General features: G+C 40.5%; 2 protein-coding genes across 9 annotated transcripts in view; one reads left to right on the top strand and one right to left on the bottom strand.

Moving 5' to 3' along the window:
* The window catches only part of LOC121189229 (regulator of microtubule dynamics protein 2), a 40457-nt gene extending 26388 nt beyond the window's left edge, over positions 1 to 14069 (top strand). For 5 of the 7 annotated variants that reach the window (XM_041049149.1, XM_041049153.1, XM_041049150.1 and 2 more), the window contains exon 11: positions 160 to 2691. In XM_041049149.1, coding sequence (XP_040905083.1) covers positions 160 to 213 — 54 coding nt within the window. In that variant the 3' untranslated portion in view covers positions 214 to 2691. Of the gene's footprint in view, positions 1 to 159; positions 2692 to 4600; positions 4620 to 14001 lie in introns of those variants that run through there. The other 2 variants (XR_005894852.1, XR_005894853.1) reach the window with 2 other exon arrangements.
* Positions 7235 to 13521, bottom strand: LOC121189227 (cytochrome P450 1B1). Of its 2 annotated transcripts, none has more exons than XM_041049148.1 (3): positions 13496 to 13521; positions 8583 to 9587; positions 7235 to 7952 (listed from the first exon to the last, which is right to left on the bottom strand). In XM_041049148.1, exons 2-3 carry the CDS (start codon positions 9575 to 9577, stop codon positions 7334 to 7336), a joined length of 1614 nt encoding a protein of 537 aa, XP_040905082.1. In that variant the 5' UTR covers positions 9578 to 9587; positions 13496 to 13521; the 3' UTR covers positions 7235 to 7333. The 2 variants fall into 2 exon arrangements, with proteins under 2 accessions (XP_040905082.1, XP_040905081.1); XM_041049147.1 differs by lacking the exon at positions 13496 to 13521 and adding an exon at positions 9738 to 10160.
* Positions 14070 to 21257: the final 7188 nt, after the last annotated feature.

Genomic DNA, 21257 nt, shown 5'->3' with positions numbered 1-21257 from the left:
TGATATCCACCTCACAGGGTGGCTCCTTCTGCCTTTTCTCATTTCTCTTTGCATGAGAAATGAGGAATTTTAGTGCAGATGCAGCAGTTGTTTGTGTGGCTGCCTGATCAGTCGCAGTAGCTGCGTTTTATTGTATTTTAAATAACACTTTTTCCTCAGGATGAAGAGGCACAAAAGGAGCTGGACTTACTCTGCCCAGTGCTTGGAGTGTGACGACACAGAGCAGCAGCACATTCTTTTGGAAGTTTATTTTCCATGTGCTACAGGTGCCGTGTGTGTGTGTATGTGTATGTGTGTGTGTAGTGTGTACTGAGAGACCATCATATTAATTCACTCTGTGAGTGGGGAGAGGTGTGATGTGGCATTATATCACCATTGGGAACAATAGGCCGCCACAGTCAGAACCGTCCCGCGTGCTTTTAAATCAGACTTGAATTCTGATGTTGTGTTGTTCTACAACAACACAACATTTTTAATGGTGGAAAACAAACTTCACACACGTGGCTGTACAAAATCAATGCAATCATTTGTCTCCCATGTCTCAAATAATGACGTCTGTCGCCATCAAATCTTTTAGATTGATTTTTGATGATTTTATTTTTATAGAAATTGGACTAATCATAACTTGTAGTAAATTCTGTGTGATTGTTAGTCTAACTATCTGTTGCTGTCTGTACAGCGTGTAGCAGACATTGTCTCAGAGATCTGATTGCTCCGAGTTTCCTTGACAACAAAGACATGTCACTTTTTTGGAAAGTGACCCGTGGGGACTTGCTGTTCCTTCCTCCTCCGTCCTGTTTTTTGTTGTGTCTCCCACCACACATTGAAGTGGCAATAACAAAAGCACCTCAGACAATGGCGCACCCAAACAAAGATCTAGGAATGCCGTGACCACTGGACGACCTCTTGCCCTCTTCACTCTGCCGTCACTCAGAGCAGCATTAATGCTCACTGGGCACATTTACATGCAGACTTTTATAGAATAATTTGAATCGTGCAGTGAACACATGTAGATGAATATGTTCTTTTATCTTCTCTTTCGTGAGATCTGATGTACTGTGCTTGTTGACTTTGGCATCTGTTCTTTGAAGACATTCATTATTCAGTTACCTCCTGCTATTAATCTCCTGTGACAGTAATGTCACTCCAGTATAACTGCAGTTTATCAAATGATCCAACATGAAGACACAACATCTTAGCCCTGGGTGCAGTAAGTTTTTAATGTTTTTCCTGGACCACTGTTCTACGGATCTGTCAGCAACGCTCACTAAATCATTTTGCCTGGAACTATTAGAAGGACTTTCACACATGAATATATCAGTTTACTGAAACTACATGATATGTCTTTCCTTATATTTTTGGTTAACAATTGGCCCTGGGCATTTGATTTTTCCGAATTTGAGACTGTAGATCTGCACTCTTGTATGGTCGCTAAATCGTTGGAGGGGGGAAAAAAAAAAAAGCATGTCAGAAGGGTTTAGCAAACAACCCATAACTGATTTCAGTGATTTCCTATTAAAGGGTTATATGAAGCACCTGACAGATGTTTTTCAGCAACCCCCCTCCACCCCCCCCCCCCCCCCCCTGCCTCTTTATAATCCAGAGTTCCTGTTGGAACCTCTCAGGAAGGTTTTTCCTTCAGGATGGCTGCTTAAAGTCTTTGATTTCCCCCATGTTCCCCTTTTTTTTTTTGGCTCTGACTCCTTTATACTTTAGTTGTATTTTATTGTTTTTAAATCTGCGTAATCTAAAGTCAATTTTATTGAGACACCTGATTTATTCAGAACTTTTCCAATGTCAAAGAAAGTGGAGAGCCATCCCAAGCACACCACTCGAACTCTGTATGCCAAGTTAAAAAAAAAAAAGGGTTTGATATTTATAGAAGGCTCCTATTACACTGCATATATACAGCACCTAATTAGCCCCAGTTTAGGTTCAATTAAGAATGTAAAAAAAAAAAACCCACCCTGGTTAAGTCTACATGGTGAACAGTCTTTAAGACCCGGAGTGACAAAATCTGATGATAAGGCTTCATTAGTGCGCTGAAGAACTAACATAGATGAAGGTGTTTAAAAAAAAAAGACCTTACTAACGTGCATGTAAATTTAGTCACTGAAGGGAAAATTTAAGGGCAGGTTCTTTTTTTGTCATCTGTACTTCTCTGTGCACTGATGGTTCTCCAGTAAAACTGTAATGAATAAAGCATGGTGTGATGGTGCATTCGATTGCATTCCAGGTTAGATAATGCCACTAAAATCTGAAGGAAGGGTTGAATATTTTATTTTGGTCATTCCTAATTGTTACGTGAATGTTTCTCTTCAATCTTGTTGATGTGTGATACATTTCAGACGTGCATATTGTATGAAACTTTTTACCTTTGTTTACTCTTGAGATTTTGCTTTGGAGGATTTTTATTGATTTATAGTCTGGTTAATCATATTTAATCTTATGTTTTAAGGCTACGTTGAGAAAATTACACAGACAATTGTTTTTGTTTGTCACTTTACAGATTTTTCTACCGGCATCACGAATGTATTTGATTTTTTCAAATGCCAAAGCAAGTAAAAGAATTCATCGAGGTTCTAACAAATCTGATACACTACATAGAAATTTTACTGTACAATATCTTAGACAGTGTGTACTGAATGATTAACAGTACTCAAGTTTATAATTAAATCTGTGCAATCCTGATGGGAATTGTTGGTTTCTCGTTTGTCTTGCGTGTGCATAAGCTTGTTTGGGTGCTTGTTAGTTTTATTGCTGTTTATGAGGGATACATTCTCGAAAATGGTTATGTAACCTGTATCTTCTAATTAAATTTTACAGCGACTTCTGTCATAAACTAAAATGATCTGGATCCAAAATCAACAGGAAAAAAAACGAGCAGGCTCCTGCACGAGTGTAAATGAGTGTGAAGTTTTAAATCATCCCTTCCCCTTTCCCCAGACTGTACGTTTTGTGCCAGGCCAATTGGGAATTAGTTACTGGATCCGATTCAGGCCAATGTCTCGCCAGTCTAGTCATGTTTCAGCATTTTTTTTAAATGGTAGAACCACTCTTCAATAGGTGCCTCCCAAATGAGCACAGGTGTTTGTTTGGTGAAAACTTAACCTTTCCACAACCGGTTTTATTAGTCGTTAATCAAAGACCGCAGCTGACACAGCTGCAGAAAGCACTTACAGCTGTTTTTCTTAAATATGAGGGAAAATTTTGGTGTTTTATTTTATTTCACAGGCATCATAGAGTCTTTCTCTGTGCGTGATTTGATCTAATCTTGATGTCTGTACAAGGCAGGACCTCATGTGTAATAATAATTTACAAACTGCAGCCTTCAGGTTTTCTTTCTTGTCCTATGTCCAGACAGAAGAAACAGGTTGATGCTCACGAAGGACGTGCTGTCTGTCACGAGCAGGTGAAAATCAGCTTTAAAGGATTTTAACATCAGACCAAGTGAAGCTAGCCGTTTGCCATCGTTCTGCTAAAATAATCTGGCTACATTGGTTATCTTCTCATCAAACTCTCAAGAAAGCAAATAAGTGTATTCCCCATGATGCAAATTTATTCCTTTAACCCTATAAAAGGCCCCCATTGACACACTAGTCTCTCCCACTTGTGTACCTCTGTAATAGTCATGGTAACTTCACTGACCCCTCACATTTATCTAGGTCTGTAAGAAGAAGATAAACTAAAATAATCAAGATTTTAACTCTGGGCCTCTCCACAAGACAAGGGCTCAGGATTATGTAATAACGCAGGTATGCGTAGTGTTTCAGCGGTGCATGAGTACAGGATTACTCTGCACAGGAAACTAAGAGCCACACTGTGGACCTGGAGCCACAGGACAGTTTCCTGCTTTGTTTAAAGTTTTTAAACTTGCCTTTACATTAATTCCTCAGATGTAAGAGGTTAATGTTCGGATCTCTGTTCATGTCTTTGTCTTCATCAGTCTGCTCTGACTCAAACCCTTTAGCCAGGGTTGTGTTGCTTAGGATATATGCTTAGTACTCAGCTGAGATAGTGTTGACTTCATCCCCGCTCTGACATTGCAGAGCTATTGTTCTTTCATTCCTGAGCTCGTGTCAGTCGCTCTCCACAGCCAGCGACCTTCCCTCTGAATACCTGATCCTGCTAACATTCATTCAGCTCTTCATGTATCCCTCCATTCACAGCCTGAGCTCAGCTATGTCAAAGTTACAGAACTCATACCCAAACAGCAGAGGGGTCTTGTTGTGTGTATGTACTGCATGTGTTCATGTGTTATCCTCAGCCACTGCAGGATACAGGCTTAAACAGAGAGATTCATGCTAATCTTGTTAATGCAGTCTTGACAGGTCTAAGCTGTAATGACATAGGCTGTGTCTTACCACCTCTTCATGCAATATTTCATCTTTCTCAGCAGCCTTATTCCTCCACAGCGCCTCTTATCATGTGTCTGCCAATCTCATATAATTCACCGGCTTTACTGTGCAACATGTGACGTTTCTCCTGTCATACTGATTTTGAGTTGTGTGTGTGTGTGTGTTTCATTTTCAAAATTAATGTTCAGAATAAAAGCTCTCTTGTTGTACTGCATATTAGAAATATTTGCTTCCTTCTGCAGCTTCCTGCAATGCACGGTGGGAAACACAACAAACGCAACAACCCCCGAAGGCTGATATTGTCTGCAGGTACGACTCAAGTCCACTGAAACAGGTATATTAACCCTGATGTTGTCAGCTTTTCTCTTCTTTTTAGCTCGTTTGTGTTTGATGATCTGTCATCTCAGCCTGACTGTGTTTCACCAAAGAATCACAAAAGCAAACCTGTTGTTTTCCTTCCCATTCATAAAGATTGTGCTTGGAGCGCTGCCACACATGACTTCACTGGCACTATTTGGTCTTCAGTTTTAATTTTGTATTTGTGAAAAGGGAGAAAGGGAGCGTGGAAAGAGCCATATCAGTAATCATCTACTGTAGTTTTATCTGAATTTGTCACGCACTCCTAAAGTTGTCTGGCCGGCTGGCTGCAAGCCTCTCGCTGATCAAGTACAGGATGTTCTGGCAGGGCGAGATAAACTGCTGTGCAGGGAAAGGGATCTCCCAAACACTTCCCCCGTGTTCCCACCTGACCTGGAAAGGTGCCAAGGGTTCCTTGCATTTTGTTTGGGAGTCTCTGGTGAGACTGCTTGAAAATGCAGAGTTAATTAGCTCAGCCTGATTGGTGTCAAATCTCTCGGACAGACCAACATGGATAGACAGCAGCTAACTTTATAAATGTAATATTAGATCCTGCTTTTTCTGCTTAGTCATTTCAAATGTGCTCATCGAGTTTTAGTGCAGCCTTTTTAAGACATACAAAACTGCATCAGAGAAACATAAGGATAGTTAAAGTCTGTTTATTATATATTGTACAATATTTAAAACAACTTTCAGGCAAGTAAGCTGAAGAAATACTTAGAACATCTGCAGTAATGTGTAGTCAAAAGCTTAAAGTACTGTAACGCTAGAGTGAGCAGTTATAAATGTTTTTTTGTTTCACTCATCTAAGTTGTATAAATCAGCACTTGAGGTAAAGATACTGTACTGTTTGGATTTGAGGTATTTCTTGACCCCATCATGTCGACTACATTGAATTTTAGCTGTTGGTGAGTCCCAAAGTACATTTGTATGGCTTTTACTTACAGTATTTTCATTTTCTTCTCTTACCCTGTGCAGTATTTAAATAATAATAATATCTAATAAATAATATCTTCATTCCTCTGTTTCCAAATTAACATTTTACCACAGGTTTACTGAGGAGAAGGGAAAATTGCTCATGCACTGCTTTTCTGATCTTACCAACTCAACCATGTCATCAGGGTACAATACCTACATAGATACATAAATTTGAATTTTTAAGGGGTCCCAAGACGTACGAATATCTTATCTGTTATTTGGAAGATTAACCTGAACGACATTGTTCCAAATTTCTTCAGTTGGAAGCCAAAAAATACTCAAATCCAAAACTTTGCAGTCAGTCCATTAGTCTCCCATGCTGAGACAGCAATTAGACGAGTCTACAGAAACATAAAGATCACCCTCAAGCGCCCCGACACATGAATATTTCTGAAAATACAATAACATGAAGAAATAATTTGGTTAGTGGCATCTTGAGTGACTTGGAAATTAAATGATGGGTTAAAAGGTTTTCCATAGAGCAGCATCCTACAACATTCAGACTTAAACAAAACCTCTGTGAGTAACCAAAAAAAAAAACAAAAAAACAAAAACCAATAACACTGATCTAATATTCATCTTTTCATACGTGCATTGGACAGCAGTTCACAGACACAAACAGTACTTGCAGCAGGTCTGGTGTACCCTTCACAATCCTTCGCCTCGTCCTTTCAAACAGCATCTAAAGCAGGTTTCAGTGTATATTAGATGATGTTAAAAAGCTTTCTACTTAAAATGGTATTTGGAATTTCAAAGGTCTTATTCCTGAGTAACTACGCTTTTATACTATATATTCAAAAGTATGCGTTAGTACTGAGCAGTTTATGTTAGTAGACATCAGGCTTAAGGGATGAAGGACTCCGTGAGCTTATTCGCCTGTTCACGCAGAATCACTTATTGTTCAGGAGTCTGACATTAGATGGCACATCGCTTTTGTCACAGGAAAATCTTGTAACTCCAGTTTTGACTGTTTAACTTCAGATATCACATATATTCGTATGTTTTGAGAAGTTTGGTGTGGCATTAAAAAGGGTTTGGGAAAACATGAATGAAGTGAATAAAAGTGGTTGAAGTGAAGTGATTCCTGAAAAGCTGACATTCTGGAAATACAAGGTTTTCTCTAGCAACCGCATTCACACTAAAGTCTCAGGGTTGTGTTACAGCAGCTATTCAAGCTTGTGACTCCTGTAACCTCAGTGCTGCCTGTGCTGAGGTGTGAGTGAGGCTGTTTGCTGGTGATGTGCAGCGCAGTCCTCCACCTTGATGAATCAAAAAAAAAAAAAAGGATAATTGCTGAGAGGTTTGTCATATTGTGTTTGATGTTCTAAGAGATTCATCCCAGGTGAACTGCTGGTTGCGTGAGATGTGGCATGTACGCACTCCGCCATGTCTACTGCGCAACAAAATGCCACATCTGTTTGTGTCTGTATAATACTTACTAATCAGTGATCACAACTGTTTAATTACTCTCAACTCACTGTCATGTTAAGCATTTAAAACAACAAGTAAAGGATAAGAATGTAGCCTGAGATTTTAGCTTATAAATATAGTTTTCAGCCCACAAACGAGAGCTAGAGTTCATTAGTCTTTTTGTGTTTCAGCCTTCATTTTTTTTTTTTTTTTGTTTATTATAGTTTTATTCATTTTTTTGTTTGTGAGTCTGATGAGGGCTCGCCTTTGACCTCCTCGTCGATGACCTGCCTGTTATCTGCTTCCAGCAGCGTCACATGTTCACGTGGAGACACCGCTATGAAGAAGGAATGAGGTTTCAGAGTCAGGCCGTAGTTATAGTCTAGCTTGGGCGGCCTGGCTGGGTCTGGGGTGATGTGGCACTGGTGGGCGATAAGGGCCGTGAAAAGGAACAGATGCAGCTTGGACAGCTCCTCGCCGATGCAACGTCGCTTGCCCAGGGAGAAGATGAGGACGCTGCTGGTCAGGTCCTTGTTCAGCGCTCCGTTCTGGTCCAGGAAACGCTCGGGGTTAAAGGTCTCCGGCTGGGACCATATGACCGGGTCGTGGTTGATGGACCGCTGGTTGATGAAGATGACCGTGTTCTTTGGTATGATGTAACCCATGATGGAGGTGTCTGTGGTGGTGGAGTGGGGGATGGTCAGAGGGACGAAGCTTGTGAAGCGCATCACCTCGTAGATGAAGGCCATGATGAAAGGCAGCCGCACCTGGTCCTCGATGGAAGGGAGGCGGCTGCGGTCCACCACCTTGTCCACCTCCTTCTGGAGACGTACCTGCATGTCAGGATACCTACAGTGACAGGTGAGTGTTATTTTAGCTGAGTACCTAGAGGATGGAGGTTACATCCATCTCCTCATATTCCTCATTGATCTGAGGTCTTCATTTATAGACATGGCCTCATTTATGGTTCCTTCATCACCCAACTCTTACAGCACTTTCACATTGTTAGTAAAAAGTCCTACAGAAGTCGAATAACCGGACTATCTCTTCCTTTCATACAAGCAGCTGGGGGTGTTGTATTACAGCAGCCTGCTTCATTGTTTAATCCCAGGCACTGATGGGATTAAACAATCAAGCAAGATTAGAAAATGAACTCATGTCAAACCTGGCAACGATCTGGTTACTTGTATGGTGAAATGCTGACTGGGCACTTCATTCACTTTCACTGGTGTGCAGTTTCAGCTCTTTATACCATGCTGCCAGTACCTGCCTGTGCCTCTGCTCCCCCACTAGGCTGTTACATAATACAAATGCTACTGAACTTCCTCAAGTCTGGGCAGCCTTAGCAGCAGGATGAGGGCTCACTCACTGATTTATTATCTTATTTCCCATTATAATTTACACAAGCTATTGTTTAAGCATCTAAAAGGTCAGGGCATTAAAAATTATCTGTGTAAAATAATAGGAATAGTTGCTTACTTGACAAGTATGAGGATGATCCACTGCAGTGCAGTTGACAGTGTGTCTTGACTTGCTCCAAATATATCCCCAACAGTGGAGGACACGTAGTCCTTCCCTACTGAAACTCCTGTTTTATCTCTTAGTTGGTCCAGCGCCACTATAAAAGCATCAGTCATGTCCCTGATGGTGCTTGACTGGATTGTTTTTCTGTGTTCAATGACTTTATCTCGAATGAAACTGCTGAACTCCAAGTTGAGTCTCTTGAAGTTGTCAAATATGGTTTTGATGGGGTTTGGGAAGTACTGAAGCCAGGGCATCACGTCCACTATGCTCCCTGCCCCAACTGTCTGGGTGAACTGGTCGTTCCTGCCCACCACCTGCCGAAACTCCTCGTCTTCATAGGTGTACCTCTTCCCAAAGCACACCGCGCTCATTATGTTCGCCGTGGACACCACGAGATATGTCATGGGCTGGAAAAACTGTTTCTCGTGCGTTTTGCGCATAAATAGCTGCAGCAGCTCTTTGACCTCGCTGAGGACGTGATGCTCAAATGTCTTTTTGGTCTGCGGGTTCCCGGTGGAAAACATGCGCACGGTGGACTGGGCCACTTTGCGGTGCACCTTCCACCAGTCCGTGGTGGTGCCAAACGCGATGCTGTCCCCGTCGGAGATGTACTGGAAGGAGGTGAAGTCCGGTCTGCCTGCAAAATCAGGTCCCTGCTTTACCAGCGCCTGTTTGATGGAGTTCCCGTTGAGCACCACCACGGCCCGACAGCCGAGTTTGATCTGGAAGATGTTGCCGTATTTCTCCGCCATGCGCGCAAAATACAAGTGCGGTGCCTTGCCGAGCTGCGCGGCGTTCCCGATGACCGGCCAAGCGAGAGGACCGGGCGGGCAGGGGATCGAGCGCTGCCGGAGCCAGCGCCACAGGTGGACGGAGAGCAACAGAGTCACACATGCCAGTAACAGAGCTCTTGTAGTCGCAGGGTTAATCCGCTCCAGTGTCACATCCATGATGGAGATCCTGCAGGAGGAATGTGACAATAATATTAAACTTACTTATTATCAAATGTGTCATATGTATATATTCTGTATATTTACTGTATAGGGTGTAGGTTTGTGAAAGTAATTGTAATAAAAAATGTAAATTATTTTGAATCAGGAGGTTAAATACCTAGCTGTGTCCTTGGTTCATCACAAAATAAAAAAGAAAAGAAAAATACCAGCCTTTGCGATTCACTCAAAATATTTAATTGTTTGTTTCTTCTTTCAAGAAAAAAAAACTTCAAATCCCACCTCAAATATGTGTTTACCCGTGAACTGAATGCACCGACTACATATTTGGAAAATTATTTGGCTATTAGTCTAAAAAAAAAAAATTCCCTAAACAGCAGATCCTCCATCTAGTCAGACACAGTCATTCACAGAGTGTGCAGCTTGTTGTGCATCCACAGAAGCCAATGTTTGAAAGCAGTGTGTGTGTGTGTTTCTGTCTGTGTGTGTGTGTGTGTGTGTGTGTGTGTGTGTGTGTGTGTGGGTGTGAGAGAGAGAGCTCCGTGCTCTGTCCGCAGCCTGCCCATGCTGTGAAGCCCCACAGCACCGAGGCAAGTCATTTATCCCCAAACAACGCAGCATCACGGCCCGTCAGCGCCTGTGTGCCGCCCGAGCCTTGTTACAGTGGGCAGGTTTGTTGCAAAGGGTGTCACCCCACACTCCCACCATCAACTCCTCCTCCACCCACCTCTCTGTCTCTCTCTCCCGCTGTCTCCCTCCCTCACTTACTTACAGGCGACAGGCGTTATTGTAAATCGGAGCGTTTGAACTGCAGTTAGTTAACTGAGGTGACTGGATTTTGTCATGACAGCGGAGGACGGTGCTTGTTTTTAATTTTGAATTAACTATTATTATTATTATTATTATTATTACGATTTGTTTGCCATTATTTTTTAAGTCATAGTGATAGTGATATGTTAGCATGCTGTAGAAATGTTAAAACTGTTGAAACATCAATAATAATAATAATAATAATAGTAATAGTAAAACACTATGTGAGTTTGAATATTTCTGTCTGTTTTTATGGCAATAATAATAATAATAATAATAATAATAATAATAATAGTAAAACACTATGTGAGTTTGAATATTTCTGTCTGTTTTTATGGCTTCCTCTGTAAGGCTTGAAGCCTCACAAAGTAAAAACCCCGGAGCTCAGACTTTAGATAATACATCTATTTATAACTGCTGCTCTGACACAGGTGTCGCGTCTTATATTACAGTTTCGAAATCAGGCTTATTGAGCTGTTCATTTAAACGTTAATTTAACATCATATTTTTAAGGGGGGGATGAGCTGTACTGATGTGTGTAGCTTTTAAAACACTTGTGTCTCTACACGCCACGCACACTGCAGATGATGGATGTGTGTGGTCAGAGTAAAAATGCTCTTACTTGGGGAGGCTTCTCTCAGCCTATGGTTTAGTCGTGTTGCAGAGAGAAATCTGCTCACATCCCGCCTCCTAAAAGAGTTTCGTAGCTTTTTATTTTTATTGGGGTGAGAACAGAAGATGTTACAAAGATGTCTTTCATGAAAGAAATGCTGTATTTGCTGTATTTTCCTCTGATGCCACAGTTTGAAGGTGTTTGTGGGTGCGCTTTCCCATCAAACCACCAGGAGGAGGCGAACCCCGTGTTCTAACTGATTGATTCCCCCTAATTAACCTGATCTGTTCTGTCTGTATATTTATATACATGTATACATAGATATATATATTTATATAAACATAACTCCAATTCCCTTTTAATGCTCTTGTAAAAATACTTAATGTGCGAGAGATAATGGAGACACGCCACTAAAGCTTCATCAAGGCTGACTGACAATCATCAGCTTTATTAATTATTTTTTTATTAATTATCAAAGACCCTGTATGATAATAAAGGCTGCCCCTCTCTGCTCTGCTGGATGATCCTCAAATCCTGAATCAGGGCCTCAGACCTGCCTTTTCATTTCGGAGAGCACTTATTTATTCGCTTTTCTAGCCGTTTGTTTGGACGTGTGTTTGGTTCGGTCTGCAGATGGTGTTTGAGCTTCCCGTCCTCTGTTCGGGTCCCCAGGCTCAGGTTTAGTCGGGTCGGATCGGGTCTGGTTGTGATGTGATTCGGGGATCCAGCTTCAGCACCGTGGACAGCGGCTCAGACAAACCCGGTGATGATGCCCCCTGACCCTCCGCTGCTCCTTTTGAGCTGCAGCTCTCTCTGCAGCATCGTTCAGTTTGTACAGAATCCACCTCCACATTTGATTTGATGTCTGTGAAGAGCCTCAGTCATTCAGGTCGTGGTTTTCCCAAAACTGAACCAAGAAAAACCGGACTTGGTTGCAGACGTTTCACCTCTCATCCATCTCAGCTTCTTTCGTTCTGATGTTCTTGGATATTTGATGCGATACTGATCATTTTATGTTTTAGTTTAAAAATGTAATTTAAAAAACGACCGATGGCTCATCACAAATACCCGAGGGGAGGCACTGCAGTGAAAGACGTTTTTTTCATGCGCCCGTCGGTTTTCAGATTTTGAGCTGTTTTGTTTCCGTAGCATGTCTTTGCTCAGACTGGTGGGAAGAAAACGTCTAAAATCTATACATGTTTGTGTTACTAAACTTCTAAACTACTAAACTTTGTCTATCTGCGTCTGTAGATTTCTTTAAATTCACCAAAAGGGATGAGCCCCACGCAACATGCGGCCAAGCTTCGTCTGCACCGTGTCACCACAGGTAAAGTTGTAAAGCTCTGTCTCCTACTTGTCTCTAAATAGTAGTTTACAATAAACATGTAGGAAATTTTACAACATTTCTTTAAAGGTCGTTTGCTCAAAATGAGTTTGTTCTCATACACTGAGCCAGAAATCTCCATTTCAGTAGCACTTACATACCAAACCTTACACCAAATACTTCCACTTTTATTCCTATCTATATTCTGAAGTTTTTACAAAGGGGTTTGTTCATATATTAACCATAGTCTGAATTATATAACACTTTATTCCTAAAAACATGGCACAAATGGATTTTTAATGATGATTAAAAATGATTGAGAGTATTTTCTGATTTATAAAAACAGATAAACAAAGATCCCTAAAAATCTTTGACTCTGTTATCTTAAAAAAATGAAACAAGATATTTGAACCTGGCTTTTTCCAGTGTTCACGTGCCTGCACATGCTGGAAGTTTGTGGAGTCAAGCACATATTTAATCAAATAATGCATCATTTGCATATTTAAACATACATTTTCAGAAAACAATAATAATACAAAAAAGTTGTCATGAAGCTTCATGGTGATTTCTATTAGTTTTTTTTTTTTTTTGTTTTTTTTTGTTTGTTTTTTAATCCTATTCCCTTGTAGTGTCTTAGCTTGAGCACTCTGAGTACCTCAACATATTGAAATATACTGCAATATCCTACTTTACTCAGTACATAAAACACTGACCTCACTGTTCTTAATAGAATATTTGGATTTCTATAACATCATCATAACCTACACAAACTATTACTATATTTTGCCATAGTCTTCTAATGATATTTTGAAACAAATAATAATAAGATTGTCTGCAGGGAACAATATAAAAAAAATACTTTAAAAATGTAGTAATATGAGTGTTTAATCAGCTTATGCTTTGTAAGTTAGACTATCCTGTGTTAGACTATCCTGTGGCCCAACAGCTTCATTACTGCATCCAGATAGCAGTCACATCATTATCCTTTACATTTATTATTGATAGCAGCAGATTATTTATAATGCATTTAAATCACAATCTAAAAAGAACCATATCAGCATAAATATTTATTTCCATCATTTTCAGAGAAAAATTCTTCCCTGTTGAAATTATTGATTAGATAACAAATATATTTAAAGGTAAAGTGAACAAAAAGCACTCAGACACTTACTGAGTCAGGGCCCTCTAGTTGTCCTCCCCTTAATGAACCTCTAACAAGGTGACAGTGTGAGATCTTGCTTTATTCCAGCAGTGAATGGGTCCATGAGGGTGGAGACAAGCTAGTGAATGAACAACTACTCCCAGCCTCCTTCACTGGCAGGACCCAATTATTACACCAAACCCCAGCAGGTCCCCCTGCCTTTTATTCCAGATCGCAAAGAGCAAGTTGGATTTTCTCAAATCCTCTCATCTGGCCTAATAAATGCATTTTTTGAAAACCAGTAATTATTAAAATGAATATTATCTATAGCTGATAATACACTAACTGATGGAAAACTGCAAAAACAATATATTTTATATTTTTTTTATTTTTTTTATTTTTTTTAAAAAATGTATTCATTTTATTATTTATTAATATTTTTAATTATTTATTTATTTATTATTATTAGATAAGGTATCTGTTCTCAGGAAATTATCTGATCCACACACATACACACCATCTCTCTGTCACATGCTTGTGTGTGTGTGTGTGTGTGTGTGTGTGTGTGTGTGTGTGTGTGTGTGTGTGTGTGTGTGTGTGTGTGTGTGTGTGTGTGTGTGTGTGTGTGTGGCCGGTGGTCAGACTAGTAATCCTGAACATCCCGTGATCATAAGACTGACTTTTGTTTCACTAAGTCTTTGGTTCACCAGTTTTGTTGAAGGACCACAAACTCTGTGCTTGAGTGGCGATAATGAATTCAGTGGACAGTTTCAATCCATATAAAAAATAAAATCTCTTCTTATCATCATCTCTGCAAGTTAGTCAATATCCCAAGAACTTTTCTTTTATTACTAAAACACAAAATAGGGAAGATGCTGCTTTGATAAAAGTGGGACCACTTCTTTCTTCTCCTATAGGCAAATAAATAAATAAACTAAAATAAACACAACATCTTCCATTTGTAGTCTTCACTGCGTTTTGTGTTCCCATTCAACAATAATAATTTGATTTGTGTTCTTTTTTTACCCCATAATGTTTTGTGCTGATTTTTTCCTTTTTTTTTCCTTCCACGTTTAATTGCGTGAGGATGCACATATTTGAAATTCACCTTTGTTAGAATACAAACATTTAAAATGTATAGATGTTGGTGCAGTTTCATGCATAGAGCCAATCACCAGTAAACTCAGTCTCTGTGTGAGACTCCTAAATATAACCCTTAAACCCCACATTTGTTTGTGTTTGGATGCTGAACCTTTGAGGTAATCCCCCTCAGAGGTGCAGTGAGGTGACTTTAGCTGCAGAGCAACCTGTAGGGTAGACGGGCCCACACAGTGGCCTCTGCCTTTGGGCCCCCGAAGCTCCTCACTGTGAGCAAGTTCAGTTTCAACACCGGTTTCCCTTCCCGCTTGACTGACAGCTCAATTGCTCATCGCGTGTGAGTGAGCATGGAGGTCAGGGAGGAGCTCAGGAAGGTGTGTACAGGTGATGATTTGCCCAGACAGAAAAGGTACAGTTTCACTGAAATGTTCCAGCCTGGCAGGGCAACGATCATGTCTGATTCCAACAACATTTCTCACATTCAGAGCATAGTTTCGTACGAGAGAAATCAAACTAGACGTATCAGGGAATTACGTCAAATGCAAACGTGAAAGATAAATGAAACAGATCATTGCTTTGATTTATGATCGTAAAAGTGGAAGCACGCACAGGACCTTGGCGGAGCTGCGCGCCTTCTACAGCACTTACGGGGCTTATCTCACTCTTTGAATCAATGCCTTGAACTTCTGTGGAAAACAGAGCCACAGAGGGGACTGCCCAAGGCTATTCTAAAGGTGCGGAGCAGTCACGCACATGTGCTTCATCATAGGGGTGACAACTGAAGGGAAAGCCTCTGACAACTTCACTAAACATAGGTCTGCCATCTGTGTGCTTGTCAGGGTTAGGCACAGAATAGAGCTGCTAACACACTTGGTTCAAATGTTTGGGTAGATCCTGACGTGACAGTGAGGTTTGATCAACCCTGCTGTAATATGTTAGGAAAATATGTTAGAAGTTTGTGATCTGATAAATGAAACTATAAATAAAATCTATTGACAAAACACTATTTTGAAGACAAAAAAAAAAAAAAACTGGAAAAATGGAAAAATTAAACCTTTAATTCAACAACAAACATGAGTCTCTATTAGATTCACATGTTGACATTTAGGATGATAGATGTTTTCATTTCTTGATGAAAAAAAATCCAATCAAAGAACGTGTACAGGGTGTGCATAATTACACTTGTCCAATCATGTAACAGGTAAATGAGATTATCTGTGATTTCAATTATATTTCTTGAGGAGATGCAAAGGTAGCCTGTGCAACAGCAGGTAGTTATTTTATTAACAGCTTTAAAACATAAACACCATTCAGAAACTAAGGTAGCCTATTATTTTAGTGTCCTGAAATAATAGTGAGCTGGAAAACAATAGGGACTGAGAAGTATGGGGAGTACACAACACAATACAGCGCTTCTTAGAAATGGACTCTGAAGTAACTTGATCACAGGTAGAGACACTAGGAGAGTTGTTAGCTACAAAAAACATCTTACAGTCAATTATTTAAAGTTGCACTAATCAATAATTTATACTAACAATGGATCAAAGTGTAATGTGAGAGGGTTTACCTGTAGTGAGAAACCCACAGGGAATTATCACCTGGCTCTACTGTTCCCAGTACCTCTACAAAGCGTTTTGGCATCTTTCAGCTGTGTTTGTTTTGGTTTTACAGTCACACCCTTTCCCGCTGCAGCAGGCAGCTGTTTTTAGCAAAAAATCTCTGCTAAACCATCTGTGCTGTGTCTATCTGGCATCAAATGGCAGCCAGATAAAGTGAGCAACTAGCTTGTGAACCTAGCAATGACGCATTTAGCTGATGATGAGCGCTATTTAGCCAGGTATTTAAAGATTTGGTGCAGACCAAACCAGAGCTAAAAAGAAACTTACTGTACATTTGTTGGGTGTCCTGAAAAATGACTGGAAACAAATGCTAAGTTTGCTTCGTATCCACCGGATGTGTAAGAAATTTTTGCTGGCATGCTCGACATAATGACTTTTTGTGGTGACAACATGTCAGCTCTCCAAGTGGCCAAAAAAACCCCCCAAACAAACAGTTTTGCTTCAAAGTACATTGAAATACTGTAAACTGAACTAGCAAATGTTCACATAGCTTGCTAACTGGGACTTAACTAAACTGATGGTGGCACAAGCAGGTCTTTGATCTGCTGCCCCCAAGTGGCCAAAACACTGATTTAATTTAACAGATAACCATACAAATATGTCCAAAAAAACAAACACACAAAATTTGAAATGAACTATGAAGAATATGACAGGAACGCTACATGTATATAATGAGCTGCTTGGTATTCATCCTCATAGGACCCTTGACTGCCACAATCTGGGCTCCTGTTTGTCCAATTTAACCATCTGTAACATTTAACAGTCAGGAAAGCATACGTCCAAATAGACAAGTGTCTACACACACGTACAGAAACACAGAGAAACACACAGACACACACATCAGGATTGTCTGTATGGCCCCGTCTTGTTAATTACTTGCCATTAGAGATGAATCAACCTGCCGCCGTGTGATTGGTCTGACTACCACCAAACCAAACTGTCATCTGGCTTGGCGATGAGTCAGGGAGAGTTGAGCGCTGGGGCAAACCCTTTTACTTTGGTCCGACCGCGAGCGCCTCATTACGACTGAATGACTGCGGTGACTCCAAATGTCAAACTGTCCCACAGCTCCCCCTCCCCGACTCTCACCCCGATATTTCCCAGAAGTCCACAAATCCTGTGTTTTTTCTTTTCTTTACCAAAACAGCCCTCTTCATCTAAGTTCATGAGAATGATGCTAATGAGTGCTTCAAGTATCCTAATGACCTTGCAGATTAACTGAGCGCTCATTGAGGTACCTCTATCTGTATGGCTTTTTTTTTTTTTTTTTGTCCAGCCAAGTGCTACAGAGGCCCTTGCCAAAGCGTAGTCAGCAGCCCGTGAAGGCATCTCCCCTCCATTCTCACACTAAAAGGGCATTTTCCCCCTGAATTCTGAATCAGCGTGCATGTCGGATTTTTTTGTCTTACTGGAGGAGAACCTTTTCAGGGGTCTGCGGAGTCCAGTTGAACTGTTGGTACTCCTTTGGAAAGAATGGGAGGCTTATTACGTGTTCAGCCGCATGACTGCGCTTTTCAAATCCAGCTAAAAAAGCCTTGCCCGCTTCTATCCTTGTAACTGTTGTCGTCAGTCATTGTTTTTATTGGCCTAATTGAAGAGACTGACAAGAAGGCCATGGAAAATAACCAGTGAATAGAATGTGAATAGCTTTTAATGAAGGCGGAGGTGTTTTGTTTTTGTGGATTACTGTGTGAAAGGAATGAACCGAGGATTATGTGAAAATGAATGTTGATGACAAGTTTGATCAGGACCTCAGATCTAGAAATTGGTGAAGACACATTTTTACTCTTTGTGAGTGTTGTTCCAAACTGCATCTAGCAAATGCTGCTCCAAGCAGTGGTGTGCTTATAAATGGTTGTGAACCAAATAACCTTGGAGGCACTATTCAGATCTGACGTTAGTGCATAGTGTGTCTGTGTAAATGCAAATTCCACCTCACACAGAAAACACACATCTGTGCTCGCACAAACAGATGAATACAGAGGGAAACCCAGCACCAGAGGCTGCTACTCCTCCTTCCCTAGCCTGATGAAGCCTAATCTTATCTAGTCTCTGCATGATGACAGCGTTGCTATTCTAACCCAAACCAGGTCTGTCATTAAAAGTCACTGAAGCTTAGTTGTCTCCCCCCTTGTGTTTATCTCTTTCCTCCTGTGAGAGGTCAGAGGTGAAGCAGCGCTCAAAGGGAGGCTAAGCCTCTCCTCGACAACCCCCTCTCCGGGCCTGTCTTTGGTGTTTTTACAAGAAAGTAATGATGACGGACAGTCATGCACGATAGGCTGCGGCCTGCAGAGGTGGAAGTCACGCAAGGTGCTGCGTCTTGTCCCAGGCAGAGCTGTTATCTGCTATATGAACCGAAGCAGCAACATTTGAAGAAGTGATGATCGATAATTAACCCAGCAGAGAGCTCAGAGACCTCAGGGGCAAAACTTCAGATTATACAACCTGTCTTTAAACATCCAAACAGTCTCACAATGGACTAATTTGGAAAAAAAAATTCCCACTTCCCATAATACAACCCAAAAGCATCTTTTCATTACAGCTTCCCTGCCTCGTTAAGTGCCCAGTTCTTTCAAACTCCACTCCACATTTGTAGCAGAGTCTTTTTGTATTAAATATGTAGTATCAAAGCCAAATCAAAGACAACCCTGACAACATCATTAGGGATTATTTTGTCACACTGTGGGAAGCTTCCTCAGGAGCCATAATACAACTGTTCTTACAGGCCGGGTAAAACAGCTCCTGACAAGCAAACTGACAGTGTCAGTGGAGTTCACCTTTAAGTTCAAATGCAAGCAGCACCAAAACTGGACTTACAGTGACAGCGCCAATGATAATTAGTAGTTTTGGCAGAATCGCTTTATATGACGACAACAGTACAAACATAAAAGCAAGTAAATGACCAGTTATTCAAAAGCTCTGACAGTCTTTGTATCGCATTACAAATTGTTGTCTTATGTTTGTGTCTTCATGGCTGGAGAAGCCCAAACAAATCCAGCATCAGTCCTCTGAAGCATTAAACTGTGACTTATTTTGCCAGTCATGTGAAAACAAAGGGTGTATAAAATGCTCAGCCACAACTGTGGGATGATCTGATCTGGGTGCCCAAGAAAGTGAATGTTGCCGGCAGCGTGTTTGTTTACGTGGAGGTAACTTTATGGACTGTTATTTTTATTCTTTAACGCTGGATGCTGAATCTCAGTGTCACACAAACAGGGATCCTGTGTTGGACTGTGCTTTTAGACGGAGATCATCACGAAGGGTGTGATTAGATAGTCGACTCGCAGGTCCTCTACTCTACTGTATTCTGGGCTGTTTTCTCCAGATAACAGTCATGGCTCCATCCCTGTCAACGGAGGTGCTCTCCAGCTGTTCTTAGGTCTCCAGTGGTTCATTGGACTGTGTGCTTACACTCACCCTGAGGTGTCTTTGTGATGATTCTTATCACAGACATCCTAGATAACAGCAGCGGAAAAACAGACGCAGTCAATCTGCTTCATCTTGGATGTTTTGGTTGAACAAAGCTCCAAAGAGTGGTGATGAAGATACAGGAAATTGTTACAACTGACAGTAAACTTTAGCTGCTAATTGCTGGCAAAGCTGTTTTCTCACCTTTGATGCATTTCTCTGGACGTCTGGTAGTAAGTAGTAAGACTGGGTTCACCTGACTACATTTGTTAAGCTTTGGATTTTGTGATTAAATAAATGTGCTTCATCCTGTCATCAGAATTCAGATCATATTTATCCTTGGATGGATACTTCATGAACATGTGTTTTACCTTGTACATTAGAATACTTTGGGTGAGGAGGCTGATCAGAGAAGCACAGATTAAATTTCCTTAGACTTGTTTTTGCATGTTTCACCTCCCTAAGTACAAAGTACTGTATCTACTGTATAATTTACATTACTTAGACCTTTCATACACATGCTGTATAGTTCTAAACTGTATGCTATATTCACACTGCAGATTCAGGCAGCCGTCAGTTTCCAGTCATTTTCATATGACATGCAAATCAAATGAACTCAAGAACTCTTGAAACTTGCGTGAGTTGTCTAATCTGTCCCAGTGAACATCAAATCGCATCACTGCTGCAGAGTGAAGCAGTGCAGACAGTTCAAATCAGTGTGCAGTTAAACTGCAATGCCAAGCACAAATAATGCAGTATTGAGAAAAATTAATTATCCAATAGATTGGATAATTAATAGATTTTCATATGGAAGTCTGGAATGGTAAAAAGTAAAAGGGGTAAAACATGGAAAACCACTTATACAGTCCCCTGACCCGCTTATTTTACGGCTGATCCTGTCTTTTTTTTTTGCAAAGTGCAGTTGTGTACAGTTCATGGAGGGCGTCATGTGGCCATGGGTCTTGCAGGAGGAAGCCACATGAGATCCTTCCCCTATAGCCCCATATGAGAGCCTATTCAGCCTCTGAACCGTATGTTCTTGGCTTATTGTTTCACTGGGGGATTGGTATTTCCTCTGGGCCTGTGGTTGCTGCTGAAATGCTATTACCCTCTATCAGATAGAGTCATATGGAGGCAGGCTAAGTCATGCTGGTGAGGTTTTTGTTTTACTAGTTATTTCTGTCATTTATATTATATTTATATTCTGTCAGTTTAATCTCTTTTCATTTATCTGCTCTATTGATTTATTAAAGGCTCAGAAAGACAGAATGAACTGTGGGTTGAGAAAAATGGGGGAATTTGTGATTTACAAATTGGGCTTCAGTGCAAAAGCATCATGAACTAAAAATACATGTTTAGACATGATGGAGATGATGTTTTACAATGTTTTATTTGATATTATTATTATTATTATTATTATTATTATTATTATTATTATTATTATTATTATTATTATTATTATTATCACATGATGGTGCACAATTGAGGAATATAAAATGCCTCTCTGTGTTTTCCCTCCTTGTGATTATGTCAGAGCTACAGGTCTCAGTACATTCTAAAAAAAAAAAGGAAAAAGAAAGAATGAAAGAAAGAAAGAAAGAAAAAAGAAAAGAAAAAATGCAAGAAAACAGATTAGGAAAAGATAAAAAGGAGATTAAACCCAGACT

Source organism: Toxotes jaculatrix, chromosome 11, assembly GCF_017976425.1.
Source record: "Toxotes jaculatrix isolate fToxJac2 chromosome 11, fToxJac2.pri, whole genome shotgun sequence".
Classification (NCBI taxonomy): Eukaryota; Metazoa; Chordata; class Actinopteri; family Toxotidae; genus Toxotes; species Toxotes jaculatrix.
Note: the sequence above shows the minus strand (reverse complement) of the source record. Positions and strands in the feature narration are given on the sequence as shown.